General features: G+C 35.5%; 1 protein-coding gene across 1 annotated transcript in view; it reads right to left on the bottom strand.

Annotated features, from left to right (window-relative positions):
• The window catches only part of LOC145293261 (microtubule-associated protein 1 light chain 3 alpha-like), an 88312-nt gene extending 78961 nt beyond the window's left edge, over positions 1-9351 (bottom strand). The window contains exon 1 of the mRNA XM_080139856.1: positions 8881-9351. Coding sequence (XP_079995982.1) covers positions 8881-8923 — 43 coding nt within the window. The 5' untranslated portion in view covers positions 8924-9351. The remainder of the gene's footprint in view (positions 1-8880) is intronic.
• Positions 9352-12211: the final 2860 nt, after the last annotated feature.

Below are 12211 nucleotides of genomic sequence, written 5' to 3'. Positions count from 1 at the left end.
GCTGAAAAGCAGGACAACGGAAGAGAGTTCCACAGGCGTGCAGTTAGGCACAGATAAAGAGTGTGAGAAGTTATTGATAGTGGTTTCATCTAGTCAAGTGTTTCTCATGAAAGTTGGGCGAGTGGGGACCATAGATTGGAGCTCAGACGAGCACTTGCTATGAAAATAACGATAAAGCAGAGACAGGCTCACAACGTCTCTTCTGTGGGAAAGAGGTTGCAGGGACAGGAAGAGAAAAGGGCATCCACCACTAAGCTATGAAGTCTATTTTTTGGAGACAAAAATTGTTGCTTTGGTATTTGACTTTGCAGAATGTGATTGACTTCCGCAAAGGAAAACAACAACCGTGGTGGTTGGTACATTTTAGGTCAGGAAGTATTTTCAAGCAGCCTCATATGGTAGCACCAGATCATTCGTGTAGAATCACCAGGTATAGTGCATGAATGTAAAATATACTTTTTTTACTCACAAAACAATACTGAAACTAAGTCAAACAGTCAGCTTTATTTTTCTTTTTTGCTTTTCAGGGTGACCCCAAAAAACGCGGGCCCAACTCTAATTAGGCCCCGTTTCTTGTCTAAATGAAATGAAACTTTGGTCATAACTACTTTATTATATTCAAAACATCACATCAAAACACTAGGGTCTTTGGCCTTTTTTTCGCCGTTCTACAGCATATGTTCTAGATGGCCTCCATTTAGCTTTTGTTTTTTTTTTGTTTTTGTTTTTTTGGGGGGAGGGTCACCCTGTATTAAACCAATTGCCAAAGAGAGAGAGAGAAAGACAAGGAAAAGGGTTAAAAAAATGATTTTACACACATAATGCCAGGTATCTTTGCTAGTTAAAATATCTAATTTATAAAACTCACTATGTCTGTCTGTCCCAATATTTTCAAACTATCTCTTCCGAAACAAAAAGTCGCAGAGCAGTGCTAGAGGTCTCAAATGATTGAATTATTTATGGACTGTTCTTTTATGGTTTTTTAACCGGTTAAAATTGTTTTTAAGTGGTTAAAATTGTTTTTAAAGGGTCAAAATTGTTTTTAAAGGGTCAAAATGGGTCAAAATTGAAAGAAAAAATATTATTATACATTTTTACATTCATCTTAGTTTATTTTTAATCATTTCATATGCATGTTTTTATTTTTTTATTATTATTACATTTTCACCCCAAACAAGGTACACTGCCACTTTGTTGTAGGGGGCTACTATCAGGGACATAGGCATTGGTGGTAGTGTGTAGGGAGTTGGGCAGCAAGATGTCGGTTCACGTTGCACTTTAACTTCTGCATGTCAGTACAGTTGGAGAAGCAGAGACCCGGAAGGAAATTCCAAAGTCTAGCTGTTCTGGGGAAGAAACTACTGGAGTAGAAGGCTCTCTTACATCTAGGGATCTCTACTGTGAAGGGGTGGGATTTAGCTGCTTGTCAGGTTTATCGGGGGGTATTTACGTAGAGGGGGCACAAGTGCTTGCAGTTTGTCAGAGCATTTACCGTTAAAGTACTTGTAGAACAGGCAGAGGGATGCAACATTTCGTCGATGGGACAGAGGCTGAAGTTTAGATGACAGTTCAGGACCTATCAGATTGGCAACTCTTTTTTTGAACCTTGTCTAGGAGCGAGAGACTAGTGGCAGATGCACAAGCCCAAATATGACAACAGTACTCCATACATGGGCGAATGGTGGCCTTATAGAGGTATAGGATACTTTCGGGCGTTAGTATCTTTCTAGCACGGTAGAGAGAACCTACCTTCTTCGCAGCGGTCCTGGCGATACTCTCAATGTCATTGTTCTAACTCATGTTTCCTGTGAGTGTTAGGCCGAGGAGTTTAAAAGATCTACTCTCAGATAAAGAGTCATTGGCCATTGCTATTGGTGGTAGAGAAGGTTCTTGTAATTATTGAAGGAAATGAGTTTAGTCTTGGCAGCATTGAATGTGATCAACAGTGGTAACGTTACCAGCTTTGAATGCTACAGTTTTGCTTTCGGCTACAATTCTAGTTAATGGCACCCAAATATTCTTTTTTTACTTTAGAAATCACGACTATAATAATATATACGAAATTTGAACAAATTAAAATATCATATTTAAACGCATTTTAAGACTAGGCGAAGCCAGACGCCCCCACCCCCGCTAGTATATTATAAAAATTTTTAGTCATGTTTTTTTGTGCAATATAGGGCATGATATACCAAACATTTATTTGCTATTGTTTATTGGTCCCCCGACAAAAGGACGGTGGACCTGTAAATTCACCCTTGTCCGTTCGTCTGTCCGCACTTTTCTCAATAACTACGCCTTGAACTTTTTAAAAATTCCGCACAAACATTAAACATGATACGAGTAAGAAGGTAATAGAACGGATTTTCTAGGAAATCTCCAAGTACCCCTTCCCGGCCCTAGGGGTGCCTTTCAGGTTAAAATGGCTAAAATTGACACTTTTGTGCTTATTTAAAAAAATTGATGCCTTGGATTTTTATAAAACTTTCTGAAAAGTTGTAACTAACTTATTTCTATATAATTTTGTTTGTCTATACTTTGCGATGACTCTTGAGTGTGCTCCAGGGCCTCTTTTAGGGCTAATAAAAACACTCCACTCTTGGGACTATTTTACCATATTTGTCCAAAATTTTCTGTGTATGTCTAATTAGCAGTTTTGCATGGTGCTGAACTCAAATTTAAATATGTTAAGGCCTTGGGGACTTTTGGGGCTATGTGGGGAGGGGGGGAGGCAAATGATGGACTTAGTCATTTCTTTTTTTCATGGTGCAGAACTCAAATTTACATATGTTAAGGTCTAAAATTGCACAGTTTAATTTTGACCAGTATTTGACGTTCCCTAGGGACTTTTGGAGCTAAATGAGGGGGGGGCAAATGCTGAACTTAGTCGGGTTTTTTTCAACGCCTCGTTCACTGTGCACTCGCGGGGGACCATGCATGCTTCACTTGTTATTAGTCGCGTGCAAGCGACTTTATAAGTAACACTTTTGTGCTTGGCTTTTTTGGCTAAGAACAAAGGTCTGTTGTTAATAGATGTTGTTCTTAGCTTTTTAAGCTTTTTTTTTTTCTTCCCCCACCCTCGACACAAATGAATTATTGTACCATTTTTATTGTTATATTTTTTGTTTTTACACATCAATAAAAAATGTTTTAAAAATTGGGAGTTAAGTAGGACGTCCCCCAGTATGAAAGGGTGAATGCGGTATTATGGTGAAAGAAGATACTAGCTGGGAGAAACTTCTGATTTTGTTTAGTTCTGGAGTGACAAGGATGACCAACGACCCTCACAATCCCCCCCTTTTGAGTTGGCCATGTGCCTAAGTTTTTTGTTCATTGTTGATTTTCAATGTATTTTTTAACATGAATAATAAATTTAATATCTCAAAGTGTAGTATCTGTTCTTACTACATGCTGTACTTATGTTTGTAACTTTGTGATATAAAGTGGTTGATCACTTTTTTGTATTAATTTAACGTAAAATGATCACCCACTTTACAACCAGTCTCAAAGCCATTCAAGTCATTCTCCAGATCATTCAAGTTGTTTTTGAAGGATTCCAGTTATTTTTTAAGCATTCAAGCCATTCTTAAGGTAATTCAATTCATCTTTAAATTCATTAAAGTCATTCTAAGTCATTTACTTTTTATTTATTTAAGTCATTTCAGCCCATTTTTCGGTCATTTTAGTTTATCTTTAAGAATTTCATGTCGATCTTACATTCACGCATTACACGAGAGCACGCGACTAAAGGCTATCGGCCTTGTTATATTAAAGCTGACTTAATCAACGCTTTATTTTTCTCCTTATATTTTCCAATCACAAAATAAAGTTTTGGGATTTAGTTACGTTTACTTTTTAATCCATTTTAAATTGCTCTACTTGGCCGTAATTTGCAATTAACTCACCAAGTCATCCATCACTCACCATGTTTCTGTCTATTACTTTAACTGTATTTAATTTGACCTCACCCCTTCACTCTGATTTTATACTTTCTGTCATTAGTGCTTCCACTTTTGTGCACGTGTGTCGATGCCTCTGTTGAGTCTCGAAAGACAAAGGATACCCCCTGCAGCTGCATGTGTAATTGTGAGGCATGGGTTACACAATCCCAACTACACCTTTCCTGAATCAGCATTGTTTGGGTCCAGTGGCAAGGAGAAGTCCAAGACGACTGGAAACAATGCTGAGATAAGCGGAGAGCACATACAGCACCTGAAAGTCCCAAATAGTCACATATTTAGTACTGACCAGGTTCAACATTGCTTAACTTCGGTGACCCAGCGGGAACCGGTGTATCAATGTGAGTATGCCGTGTGTGTGTGTGCATTTATGAACAGTAAAAGGTAATCTATAGACTCGAGATTTGACATAAGGGGTATTGATACTTGGGAAAATCTTTTTAATCGGTTTTCACCCAGAAATTTGGCTGTCAAGGGGACAAAGTTCAATGATTTGACATTTGAAAACTCTACAAAACTTCTCCGACAATTTTAGGTCTAAACACTTGAAATTTTAAATGTAGGTTACTTAGACATGGGTCAAACTTTTTAATTTGATTTGAGCCCAAAACAATAAATGCTAAGGGTTGAAAATTGGAGTCAAAGTTTTTAAAAATTTGATCTCTGCAGTCTCTACCAAATTACTCAGCCAATTTCTGGTTTAAACATTTGAAATTTTACATAAAGGTTATTCAGAAATAGGGCAAGCTTTTTAATCGGTTTAAGTCGAAAATTTGAGCTTCCAAGGGGTCAAAGTTCAAAAGGTTTTACCTTTGTGGTCTCTAGCTAACTACTCAGCCAATTTTGGGTCTAAACATTTGAAATACTACATAATAGTATCAAAACATATGGCAAAAATTTCGCTGCCAAAAGGTCAAAGTTGAAAGAGTTGACCTTTACAGATTCTACTAAACTCCTCCACCAATTTCGGATCTAAACACTTGAAATTTTAGATATAGGTAACTTATTTGAAAACAAAACAATAAAGGTAAAGAGGCCAAAATTGGGGTCAACGTTTAAAAAATTTACCTCTGCGGTCTCCAAGAAATTACTCAATTTTTGGTCTAAACATTTGAAATTTTACATGAAGGGTATTCACACATGGGGAAAGTTATGAACAGTACATAGGGCCCGAGCGAAGCCGGGCTGAACTGCTAGTATAACTACAAAACGATTGGAATAGTCCATTACAAAGAGTAGGGGGTATCACCACAAGTATTAACCCATAGCTGGAGATAAAAAGAGATAATGAGAGGAGATATACGGGACAGGAAGACTAATTTAAGATGTTGCCCCCCAACTGACTTTCGCCCCCCCCCCCCGCCCCCGTGTCAGACTATATTACCCGAGCTCAATCGATGATACAACGGGTCATATTTTTGGTATCGTTTCTCTTATTTATCTCGAAGCATGAGGCCACAACAACAATTACTCTGTTTTTCTTTAGACTCAAAAAAAAAAAAAAGAAAGAAAGAAAAACAAGTACCCATAATCTGGGTTGCACTTATGACGACAGACATGACGTCTAAAATAATCAGTAACATCTATTTACTGTTATGTAAGATGTATTTTTAAATGATGATGACTGAAAACAAGTGTATTTTAAAATTTTTCGAGGTGAGGACTGAGGAGATTCGTTTAAAATCTAAACAACAGGTGCTGCTGCAATCAGGTTAATAAAAGAATAGACTAACGATAGGGTCTATTTTTTAAATTTCCTTTAATAGGGTAAAAGAAGGGTAACTCATTTTTCGATCAAAGGAATTACGATATTTGATTTGCTCTCTTATTTGTACATATCGCGTGTTACCAGGAAATCTTTACTGTGATTTGTTTTTGTTTTTTTTTTTTTTGGGGGGGGGGGAGTAAAATAGAGTCGACAAATTAATTTTTTTTAAATATGTCGTTTTAAGCAAAAAAACAATAGTTAGTGTCGAAAACAGTAATATATCCAAAAATTGCGAAAATGCATGAAGTAAACAACTGCTATTGTGTTTTTAGTAAAAAAAAAAAAAAAAAAAAAAAAAAAAAATTAAGTCTACACCGCTATAGGCTACAAATGTCGGAAGCCATTACGGTGTTATCTAAATTTTGCGTTCCGAGTTATGTCCCCCGAGTGTGAACTCTTCACTATCTACTTTATAACATTACTGAATTTTCTGTAAAAATTACTTTTAACTATAAATAACTTTATACTCGGTGGATTCTCGTTATTTTTGGATATATTACTATTTTCGATATGACAATTAAGTATATGGTTTTTTGGTTTTTTTCTTAAAATGACAGCTTTAAAAAAAAAAACGATCTGTCAACTCTTAATAAGTGTCCTATACTGTACTTTCAACTAACAATTTAATACAGAAAAGATACCGTAAAATTCAATTTAAACACTAGCACGGTTCGTATTTTGCATGTTTCTTAATTTGAATAAATGGTGCTCGGTGCTGCCAGGCACATAACAGCACTGCTGCCTGCTACAGTTTTTGAACCAGACAGAAACAGATTTTTTTAACCATAACCTAACCTAGTCGGCTTTTTGTCTGGTTTAAAAGCTGTAATAGTACCAAATAAATAATCGATTGTTAAGTGTTAAAATAATGCGTAAATCGTGTTGGCGCTAAAAATAAATAAATAAATAAAGCACATACAAACACACGAGAAGTAGCCATACAATTTTATTAACGCAGGTCGCAGGAAATTGTTTTTGTGCCATATTTAAAAATCGCCACTGTTTACTTGCCTCCCCACGAGGACAGCATTAGACACGAGGATTTTTTTTTTGTTTTTTTTTTTTATGTGGGGAAATCGCGAGCTCTTCTATCAAAAATAAACACTCTGGATTGCGACAAAAAATTTTTAAAATGTCTCGGTCTAGAATGATTTCTCCTTCACTGACTGGGAGCAGAAAAGACTGAAATGAGGCAAAAGTAAAAATTAACGTCAATAAACTAAGCTCATTATGGGTATTTATTTGCTTCCCCACGGAAGCAAAATGTGACACAAGGTCATTTTTAATGTGGGGAAAACCAGCTCCCCCCAAAAAAGGGAGAACTCTGGAAGTAGGCAAAAATAAAATTGTCTTAGTATAGAAGGGTTTCTCCTCTCCATTGACTAAGGACAAAAGGCCAATTTGAGTGTAGCAAGCACTGTTACCCCTCTGATCCGGATGAAGCTCATGCGGATGCCATGTGAATTTGTTCTGGGTGCTTCTGAGTAGGCCAGGCTTCCTACCCTTCTCGACCCAAAGGTTTCCGACTGCAATTTACGAAACAAATCGAAAATGGCCGAAAGAGTTTACGATTTGAAAGCCGCAAAAACAGATTAAGATAAAGATTATAAAAAAAAATCATACGTTGAAAGAAAACTGATTGACTTACTGATTTAAAGAAACCCATTCTTAACACAGTGGGGTGAGGTGGGGGTAAATTGACTTGTCAGAGGAAAAAAAAATGAAAAAGTTTTTTCCATTAACGTCGGTACTAGTTGACTGCTCGCCGACGGTTTGGCCATTTTCGAACTGTTCCGTCCATCGCAATCGGGAGTATTCCGGTTAATATGAATCCTCATCTACTATTCCTAAAGTAGCACCCTGATTCTGTTTGCATTTTCATTATTGTAATTGAAAAAAAAAAAAAAAAAAAAAGTACTTGTGCATCTATGTTACCGCGCTGAAATAATAATTATATAGAAAGCCATTCTTAACATGGGGAGGTGTTTCGTAGCCATTATTCTGTACGTTTACATAACAATTTAATAAACAAATTGATCGTAAAAATTGAATTTATCGCGGTAACATAGATATGCCTAAGAATCAAAACTCTAATACATCAAGCCTGGTATATTTTTATATGCAGAAAAAAGTGCTTATGCATTTTTGGTACCGCGCTATTTTTAAATAGTTTTTTTTTTTTTTTCAGATTAAATTAAAGTTTCACGATTTTTACTGCATTGTATGATGGAAGCACAAAATAGTTACAAAACACTCTACCCATGTTAAGAACGGCTTTCGAAATAACGCTATTTCAGCGCGGTACCAAAAATATATAAGTACAAAAAAAATATCCATTTTTTTCTTCAAAATCATTTAAAGATAGCCAGAAGATGCTAAATTAATGAAAAGAAATATCGCAAAATAAATGCATTTATTTCTTAAAAGTCGAATATGTTCTTTTTAATTACAAATTAAAAATAATATATGTGTGTGTGTGTGTGTGTGTGTGTTACATCTGATATTTACAAAGAAAAAAAAAACGTTATTTTTTTTTCACTCTCTTCCCTAAAAATTATTTTGAAAGCACCTTGGATTTCTGGAAAAATATAGACACTAGTATATATATATATATATATATATATATATATATATATATATATATATATATATATATATATATATATACGCGCGCGCACACACACACACACACACACAGAGAAAGATTTATAAAAAAAATATATAAAAATTTTAACATCTGGAATTCTATAAATATAATAAAAAATGTATAAATTCAATTTCATTCCAAAAAATAAAACTTAAAAATATCATTTATAAATTTAAAAAAATTACATATTTTTAATTCTAATTAGAAAACAAAAATAAAACAAAACGTGTATATATATATATATATATAAAAAAAAAAACTAACATGAAGTCAAAACAAAAGAAAAATGCGCAACAAAATACTGCGCGACTCGATCAATTTTCTTCTTAAATCATATAGTAAATCGAACCCCCACTTCATGTCCATCTTGTTGCGTGCAATAAAACGTGTTAATCGGTGAAAATGTCTTCATTTTTTCATGCAAAACACAATCGACGAAGAAAGAATAGATCTTATTGTAGCCGTTAGATTAGGAAACAGAGAATTATTAGTTCAAATTGACTTACAAAACGTCCGTCTTTCACGGAAAGGTCTCTGTGTGTCATTCATTTTTTTACGCTAAAAGCTTGAAACACGGTCACAGGCAGCTTTGTTTGACATGAATCCAATGAATGATCAGGCAATGACGGCAAGTTGGGAATATGCGTACATTTCAGTATTTTAAAGCCAAATACAAAGAAAAAGAAATCATAATAATTATGTAATGTTTAAAAATATTTATGACATTGCATTATGTGTTAACTGGGTAAAACTATTTATTGTATTATATTTTAACAAAATATTGAGTAATTGGTGGGAGGGATGATACAACATGGCACGGCATGACAAATAAATGTCAAATGCTTAAGAAAACTTAGCTTTGATTGGATGAACCAATATATTTAAACCAATCAGATTTAGTTTTATATTCTTTTTTAATGCTGTATACATAAATCATTGTTTTCTTAATTTGTTTCGTCTGCTTGTTTACTGGCAATAAACGATAGAGAAAAAAAGTGTCAGAAATATGTTTATTTATTTTCACGGAAGTGACGACGACGATGATGATATTGGCTCTAAAATAGAACAGAAATGTGTTTTCATTAATTTTTCCAGTAAAAAATACTCGTTGTTTTGTTTATATTTTTAATTAAGTTTGTGTTCATGAAGTTTACGTAATGTATGTTCTGATTTCATCAACACAAGAAGTGTCAGTGTCACTTATCTACATGAGGGGTTGAATTATTCGGATTTACTATTCACATCTTAAATTATAACGTTTCTGCCGATGTAACTTCCGACTTTTATCAAGTGCATTTTTTCAAACTTGGAAGCCGTCTAGTCTCTATTTATATATATCCCTGTGATGGCAAAGTTAGACATAAAGTCGTTTTTTTGTTTGTTTTTTGTTTTTGTTTTTTTTGTTTTTTTTTTTAATCTGGTGGGGTATCCAGTGTATTTCAGATAGGAAAAGAATTAAAATTGTCTCGATTAAGAAGGATTTCTCCTCTTCTAGCCGAGAACAGAACAGATACTACATTTTGATCCCAATCTGGGGGCAAGAGAAGGAACCGTTGTCAAGGCCAGGAACGTGGGCGAAATTTCGAAATGAATCTCCATATGATCCATATGTAGCCATGATGTAACGGTTAAGAGCGTTGGTTAAAAATCAGTTTGGCATTCTTCTGGATGTTAAAAGTTCGATTTTCATTACAAGAGATAATAACTACGAATAAACTTAACACTTATACACGGTTATGGCTGACGGAATAAGAACAATCTACCTGTTGCATATTGGTGCAACATAGAGCATATGAGCGTGTGGGAAAATATCAGCAGAAGCGAAGGATGGATGGCTTGCAAAGAGATTAGCGTCAGCAGTAGCAAAAAACCGCGCATATGCAAATTAGAAAATGTGCATGAGAAGAAAAAGGAACAAAAGGAGAATAAATGTACCACGTGGTCGGAAAAAAGAAAACGGGTGTGTAGGACGAGAATGGGCAGGATGTGGCAGGCAAGCAGTCGGGGGCCCATTCTCAATCCATCTAGTTCACAGTTGTAGTCCGATCTCTTCCTGAGATGTTGTCAAGGTGTGCTGTTAACCAATGTGACTAAATTTCACGTGGGTTTTACATATGTCTGTCCAAACACACTTTTGGCAAACAAAGATTCCCAATTTTAATTGTTCAATATCTAACCTATTTAAAAATTTATTATCTATAAACTAGCATTGTTCATTGTTTTAACTGGCATATTTGATATCTAGTTATTTCTAAAATAGTGGACAATCTCTCTTTTTCTGACATAAATAATATTTAGTTATTTCTAAAAGAATTAACAATGAACTACATTCCTAGAATTTCAATTATCCACTTGGCTACTGGGTTCGATTCTAGCCTTTTCCTAATATCATTTTCACTTATCTAGTCTGCCTTCTTATTTACATGAGAAGGGGGCAGCCCTTTTATGTAATACATACATACATACATACATACATTTAAACAGACAGCCTTTCTTATGTAACATATCTATCTCTACTGTTATATGAAAGGAACTTTGTCTGTGTGTGTGTTTGTGTGAGTTTGTTCCTTTTGGTCTCCTAAATGGCTGGGCCGATTTTTTTGGAAATTTCACACAAATGTATTTTATATGCTTGGCAGTGTTTTTAGATAGGTTTTGGTTTAGAATCTCGTTGATAAGTATCGATAATCGAAAAAGTTAAATGAAAGATGGAATGGGCAATTTTAACTAAAGTTAACACATTATACAGCCACATTATAAAAGTTAACACATTATACAACCTAACATCACAAGTGCCTTTGAGAAGTTTTATTACCACACAAGCAGAAATGCCCGGCATATAAAATCAACAAGAGATTTTTTTAATATGACAGGGGTGCATTCAAAACGAATGTTTCTGTTTAAAACACAACTGAGCCATGATATTTGACTTTTGCATTTTAAACTTTAATTCAAGCCATTATCACCATGCAAGTAGAAAGGTCCAGCATATAAAATAAATAGTAGGTAATTTGATATGATTGGCGAGGGGGGACGAGAGATTGGAGCTCAGACGAGCACTTGCCATGGAAATAACAATTTCAAATTTTGTTAGTAACTGAATACTTAATGCTTCGCCAGGGCTATCAAGGGTATTATTTTTATCATGACTTCATCACTGGACGGGGTGCCTACCATGGCTAAAGAGATTCCCATCTATTTTTGAGAGAAGGATAGACCGCACGAGTTTCTCAACCTGGTATTTTACCTCACAGTGCATACAGCACCTTGCCTTCCCAAATGGTCACCCATCTGGTACTAGCCAGGCTTAACGTTGCTTAACTTTGGTGATCTAGCGAGAACCGGTTTGTCAACGTGATTGTGTTATATCGACCAAAAGACGTGGCCAAAAGATGAGGTATAAGGACAACATCAAAGTAAATCTAAAGCGGTTTCACATGGACCTTGAGACATGGGAGGACGTGGCTGGGAGCAGGTTGGCATGGAGGAGCGCTGTCCACGAAGGTGCTGCGCTTTATAGTAGTGACCTAAATCAAGCTGCTGAGGATAAACGCAAGCACAGAAAGGACAGATTATCAACCAGAAACACCCAACCCCCACCCCACCACCACTACCTTTATCTGTCCAAATTGCACAAGACAAATTGGGTCTAGGATTGGGCTCTATGCTCACCTGAGGACCCACAGAAGCCAAAACGGAGGACAGTCTTACTCGGACACGAGTGACCGCCGATGATGATGTTATATCGACACACAACATGGGACCTTTTTTTTTTTTTAACATTTGACATAAAGTTTTTTCTTAACTTTTTTCTTGTGTTTGTTGATACAAATATGT

This window comes from Euprymna scolopes, chromosome 14, assembly GCF_053919585.1.
Source record: "Euprymna scolopes isolate OS-2025 chromosome 14, ASM5391958v1, whole genome shotgun sequence".
Lineage (NCBI taxonomy): Eukaryota > Metazoa > Mollusca > Cephalopoda > Sepiida > Sepiolidae > Euprymna > Euprymna scolopes.
The sequence above is the reverse complement of the archived record's forward strand: the minus strand, read 5'-3'. Positions and strand labels throughout refer to the sequence as shown.